Source organism: Rhododendron vialii, chromosome 4a, assembly GCF_030253575.1.
Source record: "Rhododendron vialii isolate Sample 1 chromosome 4a, ASM3025357v1".
Classification (NCBI taxonomy): domain Eukaryota; kingdom Viridiplantae; phylum Streptophyta; class Magnoliopsida; order Ericales; family Ericaceae; genus Rhododendron; species Rhododendron vialii.
In genome coordinates this window covers 8383175-8401956 of record NC_080560.1, presented here as the reverse complement: position 1 = coordinate 8401956, position 18782 = coordinate 8383175, and the positions used below count along the sequence as shown (strand labels likewise).

The following is an 18782-nucleotide window of genomic DNA, read 5'->3' as shown; positions in this document are numbered from 1 at the left end:
GGGTGGCTATACCAGACCATCAAAAAAAAAAAAAAAAAGTATAAGTAGCCAAACGTGGGTACCGAACATTTATCATGCCAATGAAAGCTAAGACAATGAACATAACGCTCCATTCTACACCTTTTATCAAGTATTGAACCCGACCATACCATAAGATAAGATACTTCGAGTAGCACATTTGCCGAATTCGTTTTAGACATTTAAATTCCAACATATGTATAGCCCAAACTAGATTAATTTTCAAATTGTTGACAAAATCCACAAGATATGGATGATAAACTAAATTAAATTCATCAACACCAAGAAAATCAATCAGCTCCACATTTAAAAACTCTTGCAAAAGTGGAGATTCAGAAGCAGGGGTGGCACAATCTAAAGCTGAGAGTACTGGATTATTCCGTGCAACTATTGACAATGTCTCCTCAAAAGGCATATAATCTAGTGCAACTATAGGCAATGACTCCTCAAAAGGCATATAGCCTTCACTAATGACAAGTAGTTCTATTTCCTCTTTTTCTCTCGCATCATAATTCTTAGGAAGTGGCTCTATTTCTTCTTTTTCCCCCGCATCAGAATTAATATCCTCAGGAAGCGGCTCTATTTCCTCTCTTTCTCTAGCATCAAAATTGGTATCCTTAAAACTTTCAGTCAACTCACAAAATTGGAGCTTTTGAGTTAATTCATCTAAGAAATCCCAAGCATCTTCAGGGTTTTTATCCAGAAATTCATCAGTGGACCTAAAATCCACTTCGCATATCTTAGGATTTAAAGCATGGCAAAAGGTAGCCAGAAGACTACCAAGCTCACAATTATAACTCGACCAAGAGAATACGACAAATTTAAATCGCTCTCAACACTGTGACAAAGACTCATCATCTTGTTGAGAGAAATCTGATAGATCTTGTAAAAGCATATGAGTCTCATACGAGGGATTGAAAGTTTTGAAAAACTGTATGACAATCTCACTCCATGTCAATCCTGGACTCAAAAAAATAAACCAACTTTGAGCACGACCACACAAAGATTTTGGGAAAACATGTAAAAGAGTCACTTCATCGCTAGCAAAAGCTTTCGCAAGGTAAGCAATATGCGAAAAAGAATTTTCTGAGGCCAAACCATAAAATATAGGAAGTGATACTGAACATTCAAATTGTTTTGTATAACCTCCATAGCACTTTGCAAAATCGGCCATTTTTTTCCTTTTCAACAATAAAAAATAAAGAACTAAAAAGAAAACAAATAAAAAAAATAACTACCCGAATTCTTAACACATGTTACTGTCCCCGGCAACGGCGCCAAAAATGCTTGACGATTTCCTAGTCCTAGATTAATGGGTTGCCCCAAGCGTAGAGCGGAAACCGACGTAGCACAATATCCGGTAAGTCCGGAGTCGAATCCACAAAGACGGTAATGTGTGCTGACTAAAAATTCGGGTTGTTATAATTTAAATGGGCTCTTAGGTAGCCACCCCTTGTCGGTTGATTGAGATTAACTAAACTTACGAAATAATTGAACTTTTTAGATAATTAAAAGAAGGTCTGGTCGTAGGGTTCGTAGCATTCGTAACCAGTCCGGATTAACCTGCTCCATTCGGTGTTCTTAAAAACATTCAACTTTTATTTGGAAAAGATACCCCGCAAGATGCGAGACCTCATGGTCGCCGTTTACCCATGCGCAGCGGAGAATGAGTTTTGGACCCCCATTCTCCCGTTCACATGGGCTCCAACAATGCCTGGGTTCGTCTGCAGGAAGTATTTTACCAATCTAAAATTGTCTGATTCAATGTTTGAAAATAAGAGCAGTGCCCGGACTAGCCACGATGTGCTAATCACCCCGCGACCCTACCTAAACGACTACTCACTAATCATTGAACAAGAAACACAAGAAACCCTAACTTGAAACATACTTCTATTGCGCGAGATGAAAAATAAACAAAAAATTCAAACCAAACAAAAATAATCAAATAACTTTAATGAAGAACATAAATCAATATAAGTTACCGAACTGTAAATACTTAAATAAAATTTCAAGAACTTAAAAAGAAAAAAGCTATGAAGAAAAACACCGTATTCTAAAGCTGTAAAATAAAATCGGAACAATCCTCACGATTGCAGCAGTCGGCGGCCTTTTTCTGTCCGTGGGAAAATCAGTTATCGGCAGCAGCAGCTTTTTCCTTCTTTTCCACGGTCTGCCCCGTCGGTTGCGTGATCCCAAGAAGAATCACGGCAGCCCCAATCTTTGTCTTTTTATTACCGTGGGAAGAAGTCCAAAAGCTGCTGTAGTCCTCCTCCCCCTCGGCAGCCCTATTTTCTTTTCTTCTTCTTCTATTCCAAACCGACTTCCACTTTTCCATTCTTGGCCCAACATTAAGTCAAACCAATTGCTAACTATTGGGCCCACCAAAGTCCAAGGGCAACTATTATTTGTTTGGTTTCAGTGAACATCATCAATTCCGTCAATTGAGTTGTGAATCGATACTCTGAATTGCAACTCCACTTGATTGATTCCAAACGGCCGAGTATCAAACATCGTTTAATATTTCAATTTCGCATATTCTTCTATCAAATCCTCCAAATACCTATAATACACAAATTAAGCATTAAGCTCCGAATAATAATATAAATGAGACTTAACAAAGATAAATTAGGGGCGCTAATGTGAACATTTACGCGCCTATCAATAAACTAAGCCCCGTTGCTTTTTGTTTCCCAAACGAGGTCTAGTGCCTGGTCCCACGTACTAACAAAGGGCAAAACTAATATCCCTTTGCCAAAACCCCATCGAAACGACCCCTAAGGGGAAATCTATGAAAAGTTAGAGCAAGTTTATCAATGGATTGGTATAATACCTTGTGAACAGTTCACAATTCTATTTTAGCTATCAATTTTTTCTTTCACAACTATATTAATACTATTTATTTTCCTTAACACCAATTAAAAAATATATTTTTTCACTCTTTTCCTTTTTCTTTTTTCCCCCAAGGATGGAGGAGAGAGAGAAAGAAACAATAAAAAAAGAAATGAGTGTGAATAGTACTTAGATAAAAGTGGTTAAGCCCTATTCATAAATTTATTTTACCTACCATTTTACCTAATCTAATGCTGGGCTATTTTTTGAATTTCTCCTCTCCAAAATAACTAAAAAAGTATTTTATCAATGTAGTGTACATGCTCTCAGTACTCCTACTGGATAACCTCAACTCCTCAGGACCTCAAGGAAGGTAACTGTAATTTACCCAAAAACGATTTGACACTGCGGATTTTAATTCTTCCACTTCCGCCCCCAAATCAGATACCACAGGAGGCAGGAGAAGAAGTTCAGAGAGAGAGAGATGAGCAGTGAGAGTAGCAGTGGTAGTAGTCCGAGACCCGTAGCGAGGAGAGAGAGCCCATGGGGGATGTCAGAGGGAGACCACAAACAGCCCACACCACACAGATGCAACGATCGAGTTGAAGATGTCATCCAAGTAAACATTTTTCCCCTGTCATCTTCTTAATCTTGAATTACCCATTACGTAGATACTTGTTATATTTAGATTTACACGCTTTTAGTGTGGAACAGTTGTATGCTCTGCGGGTTCGTGTTTAATCTTGATTTGGGTATGTGGAGAAGTAGCTTTGTTTTTTGAAGATATCTCTTGCTGTGCTTTGCTCTCTATACCAAGTCGATTGTGTGTTTGGATGCCCCAATCTGGAAATTATGACTAATAGAGAAACAAAAGAACCACAAGGGGTTGGCCTCGTGGTCTTGGCTCGAGACCTGGGGTTGCTCTTTCCTGAGGTCCGAGGATCGATTTTCCTTGCTGGCAACTCTTTGGGCCGCCTCACCCTACGCAGAAACGTGTGAAACAGGTGTGAGCTGGCTCGTGATACCTACATTACCAGGCCCGGCCCTGAGTTTTACAAGGCTTTCAGAGGCCTCTCAACTGTTTGTATCTATATAATATATTAGTTATTCAAAATGAGAGGCAAGGGAGCCTTGTAGTTCAGTGGCAGACGGCTTGAAACAAGCCTTTGGTATCTTTGGTTGTGAGTTCGAGTATCAAGGCCACCTAATCAAAACCATTTCTTGTACAATGTAAAAAGATTGTTTGTTTTAAAAATTGTAGAGACCAAGTTTTGAACACAAAATCTCATGGTTAAAACACACACACACCTTTCTGCCAAACTACTTGACATATGTAATATTTCATATATTTTGCTTTTGGAGGCCTATTATTCGTTGCCTGGGTTTGAGTTATGACCCTAATCAATTGATCAAGGTTGGTCTGCAGGGAATTTTGAGTGTAATTTTCATTTTGAAGTAAACAGTTTCTTTTCTTTCTTTACTAACACTAAGAGGCAGCTAAGGAGTCTACGAGGAGATGACAGGGACTGGAAACATGAACTTCCGTAGGTCAACAAAGCAACTACTTGGCAAGGCCGCAAGATTTAGGCAACTTTAGTTTTTCAGTATAAATTAAACTGAACTGTTCGTAAAATCTTATAGGCCTGTAGTACTAGAATATCAAAGCAACTACTTGGCTAGATTTGGGGAACTTTGGTTTGTCAATGTAAATTAAACTAAAGGGTTTCTAAAATCTTTTGGGCCACTTACACTGCAATATCTAAACTATCTTGGTTTATCAAGAGCAGAGATCAGCAGAGCTGGTCTAGCACTCGTGGAGCTGATGGGGCTGTATCAATACCTTGGTATTAATCTAACCGACAAATACAATAACATCCTACCTTTGGCCAAAGCGATAACAATATCGAGCTACAGTTACACAACCTTCCTGAATTTTGATGAGGTCACTCTAATGATGTCAATCCTCATTTTTCATGTGAACCTTGTAGCCAAAAGAAGGAAACTTTTAGGGGTTTAACTTAACAAAACAAGTCCTAATCAACTATGACGTGGCTAAATGGGCTTTCTTAAGGTATTTTGGAACCATGAATTTGGAATGTTCCTGCAAAACTGGGATTATAAGTACTTATGCAGTGGTGTGTAAGACTAGAAAAAGTTACAGGAAGAAATTAGGGGAAAAAATTACTTGGCTGTTCGCATGCAACTAAGTAACTATTAAAGATGTCCAAGTTTGGAATTTGCCAGACTAGGTACTTGTACCTTTTAAATCAATCAGCTACACGTCTCTGGATGTTTTGGGGCACATAATGATTACAGTAACTAGACCCATCATAGTCTTTGCATTACTCTTCTTTTGGGTACCCATTTTACAAATAGAGATGGAGCTTCTATGAAATTAGAGACAATTGCTCTGAAAATTCTTGGGAACTTTCTCAAGATAACTTCCTAGGGCAATGCAAACAAATAAAAGAGCAAGCTAATACTTTGATAATGAGGCCACAAGTGTATTTTCATGGAGTTTAGTTTTCAGCATATGTTGCTTGTGATATTTGAATCATATTTGAAATTGCGGCTTTCCTTGCTGTTTTCTGTTTTCTACTTTCCTTGTCGGCAACTAACGAAGGAAGTGATTATTATTTATTAGGTTTTTTAAGTTATGCCATGAGAAGATTGACATTCAAACTTCAAACACTCAAGTTCAAGTAGGAAGTGAATACATTTTATCTTTCTCATGCCTGTGGGCCTGTGTGCTATCATTTCCACTTTGCTTTTTAAGGTCCACCATCAAGTAATGCTCCTTTGGGCACATTTTAAGCTTATTTGGCTTGTGTTGTGTGTAGGCATGCTTTGAAGGTAACCCTTTTAAGACAGTACCCGGTCCTTTCAAGCTCTTCTGGCAATGCATGCGCTCAAAACCTGGGTATAGTTCTTCCTCAGTAGTGTTTTCTTTCATTCAAATGTAAGTTATTTTAAGGTGCTCATAGAGCCTCTATGGTATTTTCTGTTTAAATCTTAAGTATTTTCTTATTGGTCACTGGAAGTTTTTGATTGGGCATTCATTCATTGGAATGCTGATATGTACTATGTAGCATACATGTCATTATACAGTTTCTTTGTTAACTAAAGATTGTCCATTGCTAGGACTCCTGACACCGTGACATCTTAAATTGAATATTTTGATAATTATTTAAAAAACTAATGCTCAACTTTGATGTTGCTTAGCCTTGATCATTACACTCTAAACTCTGAGAGCCATTGAGAAAATTTATTAACTGTTTTGCCGTACAGGGAAGAACCAACAGAGCCATTCCGCTATCTGCAATTGGATCCGCCAACTAGAGAAGTGAAGCTTGACTGAACTTGTCTCCAAATACTGTTTATCCATTTCTAGGTCTGATCCTCACAGTTGGATTTCAAGTTTTGATTGATGTGCTACTATGGAGCACCATATGTGTTAACCTTTTCTTAAATTTCTGTTATATGAAAATTGACAAGTCAATGGTGACTTATGTTCTGACATCCAAATTCTGAATAACATTACAAATTGATGTTCTCGCTTCCAACTTTGAAATATCAGATCGTAATCATAGAACGTGGAACTTTTGATTGATATATCCTTGAATGCACATAGTTGCTCCTCACTGACAGTACTGCAGATGGATTCTTGCTCCAATTTACAAATCCCACATTATTTTTTGCTGGTAGTAATTGGAGATTTATTATTTTACGTTTCTCCAGTTATAATGGAGGCTGAGAGCTTAGTTCCAACTTCTGAAAAGGGGTGGTATGTTTTGTCACTGAGTTATCATTAGAGGACACCTCGTAACTTGGACAGGTAATTTTGGAGCTCTAGATATTATAAATCTGATCAATGATTCCCAGTGGGATAAAGCCCGTTAAGGTCATGCCTTCCAGAAGTTCATGTAGTTTGATTGCAAAACCACATGTTTCTCAACTCAATCAAGAAGACAAAATTATTAGCGTATTGTGGATTATTTCCGAATGCAGTTTATTATTGTTTTTCTCCTTGAGTTGAACAAGAGATTCCTCCTGAATTTTGTTCACTGATGTCTGATGCTGGTATTTGCTTTGACCCTTTTGGTACAAACTTGCATGAGAATAATGCTTACATGAGAAGTTTGACGATTTGGCAGTGAAGTTTGACGACTGCCAAAAGTAAGCACGGCTCTTCTTATTTACATCTCTCAGGATTGGTCCACAATTAGTGCTACGATGTTCCATCTGGAGACATGAACTTTTGTAATTCAAAAAAGCAAATACTTTCGTAAATGAAACTGAAGGGCTGCTAAACTCTTATGGGCCTGTAGTATTGGAATATCAAAGCAATTAATTGGCTAGAATGGGCGACTTTGGTTTGTCAGTGTAAATTAACTAAAGGGTTTCTAAAATCTTATGGGCTGGAAGTATTGAAATATCAAAACTATCTTCTTCTTTTTTTTTGTATCAATAACAGAGATCAGCACAGTTGGTTCAGCACTCCCTTAACACTATTTTGTGGTGCGAGACTGAGGTTTTTAAATGGAGCTGATGGAGCATCTAACCAATGAACAAAATAACATCCTACCTTCGGCTAAAAAAACGAAAATATCAAGCTAGAGTTACTCAACCTTCCTGAATTTTGATGAGGTCATAGTAATGATATCAACGCTCATTTTTTATGTCAACCTTGTATCCAGAAGGCGGCAACTTTAAGGGGTTTAAATAGAACTTGTCCTAATCAACTACAACGTAGGTCCAGTGATGTCTAAGACTGGAAGAAGATACAGAAAGAAAATAGGGGAAAAAATTACTAACGGAGTATTAAAGATGTCCCAGTTTTGAATTTGCCAGACTAGTGGGGTACAAGGACCTTTTAATTAAATCAATCAGTTACAATGATTAGACCCATCATAGTCTTTGCATTACTCTTCTATTGGTTACCCATTTTGCAAATAGAGATGTAGCTTCTATGAATTTGGAGATAATTGCTCTGAAAATTCTTGGGAACTTTCTGAAGGTAACTTCTTAGGACACTGCAAACAAGTAGAAGAGCAATCTAATCCTTTGATATTGTCGAGGCCACAAGCATATTTTCTTGGAGTTTACTTTTCAGTATTGGTTTCATAAAAGTTCTCTTAACGGATTCAATTCTGTGGCAACCGTATCTGTTGCTTGTGATATTTTTTTGAATCATGTTTCAAATTGCAGTTTTCCCTGCTGTTTTCTGTTTTTACTTTCCTTGTCAGCAAGTCGGCAACTAACGAAGGAAAAGATTATAAGGTATTTTAAGTTGTGCCAAGAGGTGATTGACATTCAAACTTCAAATGCTCAAGTTCAAGTAGGAAGTGAAAATATTTGATCTTTGTCATGCCTGTGGGCCTGTGTGCTATCATTTCCACTTTGCTTTTTATGGTCCACCATCAAGTAATGCTCCTTTTGGCACATTTTAAGATTATTTGGCTAGTGCTGTGTGTAGGCATGCTTTGAAGGCAACCCATTAAAGACAGTACCCGATCCTTTCAATCTCTTCTGGCAATGCATGCTCTCAAAACCTGGGTATATATTTTTCCTGCAGTAGTGTTGTCTTTCTTTCAAATGTAAGTTCTTTTTAAGGTACTCATAGAGCCTCTATGGTAATTTTCCCTTTAATCTTAAGGATTTTCTTATTGGTCGCTGAAAGTTTTTGATTGGGCATTCATTTATTGGAATGCTGATATGTAGCATATATGTCATTATACAGTTTACTTTGTTAATCCATTGCTAGGATTCCTGAAACTGTGAAATCTGATTTTTTCAATTTTTTGCTAATTATTTACAAAACTATTGCGCACTTAGCCTCGACCATTACACATGGAACTCTGAAGTGTATGTTGCCACTGAGAAAATTTTATAACTTTTGTGCCACACAGGGGAGAACCAACAGAGCCATTCCACTATCTTCAATTGGATATGCAAACTAGAGAAGTGAAGCTTGACTGAGCTAGTTTCTAAATACTCTTTATCCATTTCTAGGTCTGATCCTCACAGTTGGATTTCAAGTTTTGACTGATGTGCTACCATGGAGCACCATATGTCTTAAACCTTTTTTTTAAAATTTCTGTTATATGAGAATTGGCAAGTCAATGGTGACTATGTTCTGGCTTTCAAGTTCTGAATAAAATGACAAATTGATGTTCTTGAATGCACATAGGTTCCTCCTCACTTGCACTACAATTGGGATTTTTGCTCCAATTTGCTAATCCCACATTTTTTTGCTGGTTCTAACCCCAGATTTATTATCACGCATTTCTCCGTTTTGTTTTATGTATTGCCTGCTCTGTATGTTGAGGTTGTTTGTTTTATGAAGTGGTTAATTTACCCAAAAGAGAAAAGAAAAAGTGTTGCAATTGTATTGACATCATCACGACTCATGAATTTGACAGTTCCATATGTCAATAACAAATAAATTTGTCTTGCGTTTTCTAGTATGTCTGTTACAGTATGAGTTCTGTTTTGATACTCTAAGTTACTCACGAGTGTTGTTGGCTATGTTGACCAATTAAACTTTCTAGACTAGAGTATTTTTTCTCCCTCTTCTCTTAAATAAGAAGAACACCACATACATACCATGCATGCTAATAAGGACAGTACAAATGCCCACTAACTTGGACCTGAGCAGTTATAGAAATAGATTGGATCCGAGTGAACAAATATGAGAAGATAGTGTTTGCAATCCAATGCACTGCAGATGTAATTACAGACCCAAAAAAAAAAAAACTTATGAGCAACTCCACCACAGAGTAATTCAACCCTCAATTGCACATCGCCACATACTATAGGGTATTTCTGAGCGACAATCTCATAAATCTGTTCATAAACAATAAGTAAGCGATCAAGCTAGGTTGGAAGCTGTAAAGCATGCCCATTTTAGCAGAAAACACACATAAATAACGGAGATTAGAAATGTATAAGTTCTTCCTGGCCATATAGAGAAACCAGCACCATCAAATGTTTATTTCCAACTTATTGGAATCATGGAATAGCACAGTTTTGTCCTTCGAGGGAATCCACCTACTCCAGACATAGCAACTCTAGCCACTCAAACTCGCACATAACTGCAGATCAAAATAGTTGATGGAATAAAAGTTTGTAAGTTACAGACATATAGTAAGTCATTTAATGCAATAACTATTTCACAGATTTTTGTTGGCGAGTGATGTAGTCAATCCTTTTTCCCTGCACAGGGTCCCTAATAAATCTTCAATTATTACTCCCATTTTTTGAATTTGGGTCATTTTTTATTGCTTATATATTTGAATTTATAATAGTTTTCATGATTTTGCGAGCTTTGTATAATATAACTAATTGAGTTTTATCAAACAAGATTCAATAAAATATGTAGAACTTTGCATATTGAGATTAGACTCTCTTTTTTTCCAGAATGGCCTTGTTTTTTTGTACTTAACTTAAATCTGAAAGTTTGTCCTTATTTGAATTTTTTTTTCATTTGTTGGTTTTGCGCCAAATTTTTATGGGTTATTGATTCGTCTCAACAGAGGAATCGGAAAATTAATTTTTTTTTTTACTTTTATTCAAGTATTTTGAGAAATAACCACTTTTTAGTGAAAAATGTCATTTTTTTGCTAACAAGTGGTTATTTCTCAAAATACTTGGTTAAAAGTGCCAAAATTTTACTTTTCCGATTTCTCTCGTCGAGACGAATTAATAACTAACAAAAATTTGGTGCAAATCTAACAAATGCAAAAAAACTCAAATAAGGACAACTTCCAAATTTAAGTTAAGTTCAAAAGAACAAGGTCAAACAGTAATAATAACGAAATACTACTGCGTAGTATTTGATGTACTTTTTTGTTTTTGTACTTATTATTTGATCAGTCGTTACTTAACAATTAACAAATATTATTTAATCATGTCAATATGGAAAACAAAGCTATAATGAAGGAGGATCAAACCTACTTTCCTCGCCATACAGGATGAACCGTTCTTCCTCGCCATACATCATGAACTGATCTTCCTCGCCATACATTTCGTAGTCCTCTATAGTTTCCTAAATGACAACAAAAATATAAAGTAGTATTAAGGAACCATCAATTGAGTAGTCGTCTCTTATTATACCATTAATTAATTGAAGAGTTCATCAACTGATAGTGTAGTCAATCAGCCATAAATTTGGTAGACACAGAAAAAGACTACAAAAATTGGAATTACGTCAAGTCAAACATCCGTTACCTGATCTCCTTTCGAATGCTGCTGCTCTAAATGCTTATTGAGATCTTCTATCACGGGGCCTTCATTTCCTCGAGTAATAAAAATTGTTGGTGGCATGCGTACGGATCCAGAAGTGAAGGTCTGCATGTTGGGACACCTCTTTACGACCACTGTCTCTAAGGATGACAAGTTGAAATTGTAATTCGCACTGCAGAAACTTTTTAGATTTGATAGGTCTTTGAGTATCAACCACTCCAACTTGGGGAATACAATCTCTTGATCATTAATCACATGCTCGTGGCCTTCCTCTGTTGCAATAACTTCTTCCATTGTGGAACAAGACATCAGATAGAGTGCTTTAAGCCCACCAAGGGCCTTGGCGACGGAAGCTGTCAAAAGATTTCGCAACAAGGGGCAATTGTGAATGGTTAGGTATTCTAGGTTTTGAAGACCCAGAAGACCGAGGGGATTCTTGTTCCACAAACATGTCAACTTAGGCAGGGTATTCAATTCTATCATTCTTACTTGGATTAATGACCCAACGCATTCTTGACCTTCCCCAACTTCTAGCCCATCAAAGTGGAAAACCTCTGTCACCCCACTACAACTTTCCACACGCAATATTTCCACATAATTCCGGAACAAACGAGGCGAAACAACTGTTGATAATTCGTCACATTTGGAAAAATACAGGGTACTTATGCTTGTTGTGCAAGCGCCCAGAAGTTGCTGAAGAACTATCCCTCCTAGTGTGTCGAGACGTAGGTACTTCAACTTTGGGAATGCAAGCTGCCAAAAATCAATTTTGTCATCTTGTTTAGCAGAAATGTTATACTTACAATATTTTTCTACAACATGTTTACAATATGGTGATGTAGCCAACATGGTTTTGTTTTTTTCTTTTTGTTTAGTATTACTAATATAGAATCATAGTTGAGGCATTTCATTATATTGACGAGCCAATAAAAGTATAGTAACATCGTTGTCGACAAAAATACTCAGTTTCAGGATTTGTTATACATATACTCCTTTTGTCTCAAATTACTAGACCCTTATGAAAAGATGTGCAATTTTGAAATTAAAAAAAAATTAAATACTTTCGCGCATTATTTTTTAAATTTCTTTGCACCATATTAAAGAGCTCTTGAATTACTTTAATTTGGTGTAAAGAAACTTGAAAACTGATACTTGCAAGTACTTTGTTTTTCGAACTGCAAATTGCACGATTTTTTGCCCCTGTGGGGGGCGGGCAATTTGGGACGGCGGGAGGGAAGGACGAGGAAAGCACTAGATTTTGATGATTGGCGTCTGTTGGACTTTAGTTTATATGCCTGGCCAATGGAGCAACCTCTAATGTGGATACATTATAGTGGGATTACGTACACTGTAATACATGCACAGTAGGAACCAAAAAAGAAAAAGAAAGAAAGAAAGAAGAACTAGAAGTACAGCTAGCGAACACGAGTTTCTTATGGAGAGAGAGAGAGAGAGAGAGAGAGAGAGAGAGAGAGAGAGAGAGAGAGAGAGAGAGTGGGATGGCGGTGAATGGAGACCATGGAGGATGGGTTCCAGTCATTCGGAACCACAGAACCCATGTTAGAAAGAGACCAAAGGAAATGGAAACTTTTACTTTGTTTGTTGATAACTTCTCAGAGGCAAGAGATATGCATTGGCTAGGAAGAACTTTTAATAAGTTTGGGGTGGTCAAGGATGCTCATATCCCGATGAAGAGAAGTAAATGCACTGGTAGTAAGTTTGGGTTTGTTAGATTTGACTGCCATGTATCGGCTGGCATGGCAGTCGCCAAACTGAATGGTGTATGGGTGGATGACAAGCGGTTGTTTGTCAAAGAGGACTGCTTTGATCTCAAGGATGAAAGGCCTAAAACCGAAGGTGTCTAGATTCCACGGGGATAGGGATGGCGGAACTAGTACCAGCAACATTAATGGAGCAGGGTGTAGCATCTTAAATGGGTATGGGGAGTTTCATTGGTTTCAAAATCTCCTGGAAGGTCTTTTGTCCAGGTGTTGAGGGGGGAGACTTCTCGCCCAGGCCCTTCTAAGGACCAAGAAATCACTATCAAATGTGATAGTGTTGGAAACGGATGGCTACTTCGGAGCACGGTGGCAGTTATGTACAGGGCGGTTCCGCTAAGTATGTTGAAGAGAAGTTTTGGTAAAGAGCACAATGAGGAGGCCCAGTTTCGAGCTTTGGGGAGGTCAGTTCTGATTATATTTCGTGACAGCGACGCTAGAGATGCTTTGCTCAAGGGGCTGTGAATGGACCGGTGGTTTGAAAGAGCGAAACCTTGGCAGGGGGAGCCAGCAAGCCTTGAATGGTTTGTGTGGTTAAGCTGCTCTGGGGTTCCCCTTAACTCTTGGAATGCTGACACTTTCAAACGTATTGGGGAGGTGTGGAGACATTTTATTATGGTGGCTTAGGAGACTCTAAAGGATCTGGCATTTTCGAAAGGAAAAATCCTTATCGCTACCGTGGAGACCTCAAGGATTGAAAAGTGGATTCAATTGGACGTACAGGGAGTGCGGTGTGAGGTTTTAGTCGAGGAGGAATCCTCCTATATTTATTAGGGGTAGCAAATGAACGGGTTTGGGTCTAATTGGGCAAGTTGTAAGTGGATTGGGTCTTTAATGACTCATTGACCCATTTAGACCCATTAACTATGAGGCTAATTACCCATACCCAACTCAATCCATTTATTAAATAAAAAGTAAATCCGACCCGCCCATTAGCCCAATTAAATACTATATACTAAAATTTAAAATGATTAAAATATCAATGTACACAAAAATTACCATACTATCCCTCTACTAATAAAATGACCATATTACCCATGACACTTTAGGCCCTGTTCGGCTAATAAGTCAATTGTCTTATTTTTTTGTTCTTATTTAATTTTTTTTTCATATTTGTTAGTTTTTGTCAATTTTTTAGAGATTATTGTATCGTCATGACAAGAGAAATCTAAAAAATAAAAAAATACGATCGGAATTCAATTTTTTTAATAAAGACGAAAAAACTGACTTATTGACTTATTTTTGTTTTTATTAAAAAAAAAAGTTTCTATTGTAATTTTTTACTTTTTAAATTTCTCTTGTCATGACGATGTAATAGTCCTCAAAAAATTAACGAAATACTAACAAATACCAAAAAGAATTGAATAAAGACAAAAAATAAACCAATTAGCTTATTTAGTCGAATGAGACCTTAATTACCATATTACCATTGCTTTTATTTGTTCTGTACTTCCTATGCAAAACTATAAGAAGAAACATTTCTTTGCAGAAGGGTAAATACATAGACTAAGGGGTTGTTCGGCTAAATAAGTCGAATGGCTTTTTTTTTTTTGTCTTTATTCAAATTTTTTTCTCATTTGTTAGTTTTTCGTCAATTTTTTTAAGATTATTGCTTCCTTATGACGTGAAGAACCTAAAAAGTAAAAAATTACGATCGAAACTTATTTTTTTTGAAAAAGACACAGAGATAAGAGAATCGAAGCTAGAGACATGTTTTGTGTTCTTATATTCCGGCATGAGGAAGAAGAAAGGAGAATCACGTGTTGACAATGAGAAACGAGCAGAGTAAATAGGGTTTTTTATTGGGTTATATTCATGACTTATTGGGTCATTTAAGTTGACCCAATTAAAAATCAATTAAGCCCAATTAATAAATAAGTTAGATGGGTTGGACCCATTCTGACTTAGCTAATAAAGAAAGGCCATGTCTCAGCTCCGAAGGAAAAAAGGAGAATCACGTGTTGACAATGGGAAACGAGCAGAGTAAATGGGGTTTTTTATTGATTTATATTCATGACTTATTGAGTCATTTAAGTTGATCCAATTAAAATTCAATTAAGCCCAATTAATAAATGGGTTAGATGGGTTGGATCCATTCTGACCCAGCTAATAGATGGGTTGAATTGGGTCTATTTTTTAGTTGATAGGTATGGGTTTAATTTGTCACCTCTAATATTTATATCCATAGGAGATTGGTAGATGGATTGATCCAATGCAGAAGTGGGTGAAGTTTACACCACGAGGGAGCATTTGCAGGTTGACGGTGGTCGGAGTCCAGTCATGGCGGAGAAGAGGGGTGAAGATGATGATGTGGAAAGCCATGTTCAAATTCCAACCATGAGAGAGGGGGGGTAGGTGAGGTATCAGAAGGGACATAGTAGCAAAGGAGATGGTGAGGCAGAGGATAGGGACAGCTCAGGACGAGGTTTGGGGCCCTAAGCAGAAGAATGCTGGCAAGCATTTAATGCCTCCTAGCTCGCCAAACAAGGCTCGTGAAGGGGAACTGGAATCTGCTGTGGAGGAATATGTGGATATGGTGGCCCATGATTTGAGACCCCAAGCCCAATTGGTGGGCCGATTTCTGTCATTTACTGAAGAGGAAGTTATTGGGTCACAACAAATAAAAGGAGTAGGTGATGTGGGCTCTCATCAGGACCGGGCCCTAGGGACTGAGGAGGAGCCCAATAATACCCTCATTATCAGCCTAGGGTGGAAAGATTTGTAAATCCGATTTTACAGCACTCAAACCTGAGGGTTCTTGATGCAGCTCATACCTCACAAATTTCTAGCATCAACCTTATGGTGGACCTCAACAGTAAAGAGTGCAGAAGGAAAAGACGAAGACAAATGGCAAACCTCACCCAGATCTAGGAAGAACTGTTGGGCATCCAGGGGGAGGAGGATTCCGAATCAATTTCCTCTGTTGATTTCAGTCAAAGTTCTCAATGTATCATCGACGAGGTAAGGGCAACCATGGCTGTTGGTTCTCAATTGAATGTTAAATTCTTACCTTATGACGATAGAGTTTTAAAAAAGATGATAAAGATTGAAAATAAGGAAGATGCTCTCATGCGTGAGAGGGCAGGGGTAATTAGTTGACCTAGGGGATTAATTGTGGTGACATCTTTGGGCTTGTCGATTTTTTGCTGATATTGTCTTGGAATATTAGAGGTTTGAGGAGTATGGTAAGAAAGAGATTTCTATCGAAAATTATTAAGAAGAGGAAACTAGATATGTTGTTTGTTCAGGAGACTAAGTTGGAATCCGTGGATCGTTCAGTACTACAGAAAATATGGGTTGCTAGTAACATGGAATTTGCGTGCTCTAATTCTGTGGGTGCCTCTGGGGGTCTGCTTATTATCTGGGATGATTCGTTTTTCAAAGCTTCTAGTGTGATTGTTCATAGGTCTTTCATTTTGATAAAAGATTCTACTATAGCATTCTCTTCACCCCCAAACCTCCACTATCTTTCTTCCTCTCTATCTTGTCCCAACTAACCAATTGTATTTTCCTCTTGTTAATAGAGTCTCCCTAGAAAAATTGTCTCTGCATTTCTCTAGCTTCCCCGCTACTGCAACCGGCATTTTAAATGGAGACATAAAGTACACAGGCACATTCCAAGTGTTGGAGTTTATGAGAGTAAGCTTTCCCCCTTTCGAGATAAAACGAGATCTCCAAACACTCATTATCTTATTAAACCTTTCGATAACAGGCTCCCACGTTTTGACCCTTCCAAGATTTGCACCCAATGTGTAGAGACCCGTAATTTATTTAATTACTGAAAATGATTAATTAATGTCGAAATGAGAAATAGTGGTTTATTGGTGGTTGATTAGATTGAGGATTGAGGTGGTGAAATAGAAACTAGAGGGGGGTGAATGTGTGATTTACATATAAGTTAGTATATATAGTGTGTGTGAGAGTGTAGGAGATAATTATATCTCCATATCTCACTCTCTCTCATCCGTCCCCCTCCCTCTCTCATTCGGCTATCTCTCTCTCTTTTCCTCTCATTCAAAACTTTACCTTATCTCTCAAAATCTCCAAGAATCAACCTCCTTCTGACCTCCCATTCGCGTTCTTAAGCTCGGAGATCCTTGGGTTGAGCTTGAATCGGAGTTTCGGAGTTCGAGAGGCTAGGGCTCGTTCAAAAACGCTTGAATCTCGGCCATTGTTGCGAGGTAGGGACTTCTTTACCTCTTTTATAGGTTTATATGTTGATTTGGTGTAGAATCGTGCCTTTGATTGTTGGATTTTGGTTGTTGTACATGCCTTGAAAATCTGCTGGAATCGCTTCCCGAAGCCTCGTCGTATCGATACAATAAGCTTATCTTTTTGGACAGTTAATATTGTATCGATACAGCTTTTGTGCATATTGATACCACAGCCTTATCTCCAGTTTTGCTCCTGTTGTCCCTCCGTCGATTGTTTTGACCCCCGATCACTTTTAAATCCTCTTGGACGCCTCTTAACCTATCTTAAGCTTGTCTAATTGACTTCCTTTGACCATTCGATGCTATCCTCGTTCCATTGGTCTTCCGTTAGCAAGAACCGAATAAGAAATTATGTAGTTAAAACGTCGTTAGAGTGTATTCTATAGATTATTGGTACTTATGATTGTTCATGGTGCATTTGTGATGATGTTGGCATAATGTATGATGTTTCATCTATGAATGTGGTCATGGGTGAGTCTTAGCTTACATATTGTATGAGAAAATAGTCGAATGGGTCGGAAGTTGGTTTAGGGAGTCCCGTAACGCAAGGGGTGGTGATACGGAGACTTAGAGGGGTCTTGTAACGCAAGGGATGGTAATACGATAACCCGGGTCGTTAGGGATCACCGTGACGCATGGGGTGGTAACATAGTAATCCTTGTGGCCTTGTACATTAATGCAAAGGGTGAAAATACCGATGGTGGGAGTTTGGGTTAGCGAGTCGAGTTCGGATTGTTGAATTGTTTGTGTCATGTGACCTATGCATTAAATCTAGATAGAGGCTCATTTACAAGTTGATTAATTACCACCTACCGAGCTGTGTTTCCTTATCGTTTTTCGTTTGCAGTTATCATCATGTTTACATAAAAGACTAGTAAAGATTTTCCTACTGGGCTAGTGTAGCTCAACAAAATCCTTCTTTTCAGGTTCAAATGCCGGGTAATAGACTGCATGCTATGGTGTGCTTGGACATGAAGATTTTTGGAAGCTAATCTCTTTTAGTTACTTATTCATCTTTGTAATAGACATACTTTTGGTTAAAGATGGCTTTGTAACTAATTAGTTCTTGAGTTATCTTTTGACTAAAGTTTATAATGTTCTAAACACGTTGTACTTGTATCTAAGCTAAATTGGGCCGTAGTGCCAAGGTTGCTATTGTTTAAGAAATGGGGACTTGTTTGCAAATTAAATAGGTGGAAAACTCTTTTGGGTAATATGTATGATACGCAAGGCTCTTTATTGAAATGTATTATTTATTTATGTTGAAAATCGAGGACGTGACACAATGGCAGCCTAAGGTATTTAATAGGCAGTTGTTCCACTTTGCACCCCATAACTTGAGCTAAAGAGATCGCCGCCTCAGATGGAACATTCACTCCATAAAGAGAGCTCTTAGAGAAGTTGATTTTCAAACCTGACATTAATTGAAAACACCTTAGGATTCTTTTGATATTAGCCATCTCCTCTGGGTCATTGTTGCAAAATATGATGGTATCATCTGCAAACTGTAAATGGGGACATACACACCCCATTACTTTAATTCCCACTGTAGTTCCTCTGATGATGTTCCTTTCCTTAGCTCTTTCTAACATTATGTTGAGACCCTCTGCCACTATGTTAAACAGGAAAGGTGAGAGTGGATTCCCTTGTCGAAGTCCTTTTTGTGTTTAAAATTCCTTAGTAGCTGAACCGTTGATCA

At 37.9% G+C, this 18782-nt stretch overlaps 2 protein-coding genes across 3 annotated transcripts in view; one reads left to right on the top strand and one right to left on the bottom strand.

The window, feature by feature from the left end:
* The window catches only part of LOC131323043 (uncharacterized), a 131135-nt gene that overhangs the window by 39356 nt on the left and 72997 nt on the right, over nucleotides 1-18782 (bottom strand). The gene's annotated exons all lie outside the window — the stretch shown is intronic.
* On the top strand, nucleotides 3258-6410 carry LOC131323049 (uncharacterized). Of its 2 annotated transcripts, none has more exons than XM_058354668.1 (3): nucleotides 3258-3466; nucleotides 5688-5806; nucleotides 6136-6410. In XM_058354668.1, the coding sequence occupies exons 1-3, from the start codon at nucleotides 3332-3334 to the stop codon at nucleotides 6203-6205; spliced, it is 324 nt and encodes a 107-aa protein (XP_058210651.1). In that variant the 5' UTR covers nucleotides 3258-3331; the 3' UTR covers nucleotides 6206-6410. The 2 variants fall into 2 exon arrangements, with proteins under 2 accessions (XP_058210651.1, XP_058210652.1); XM_058354669.1 differs by having other exon boundaries at nucleotides 3268-3466; nucleotides 5688-5767.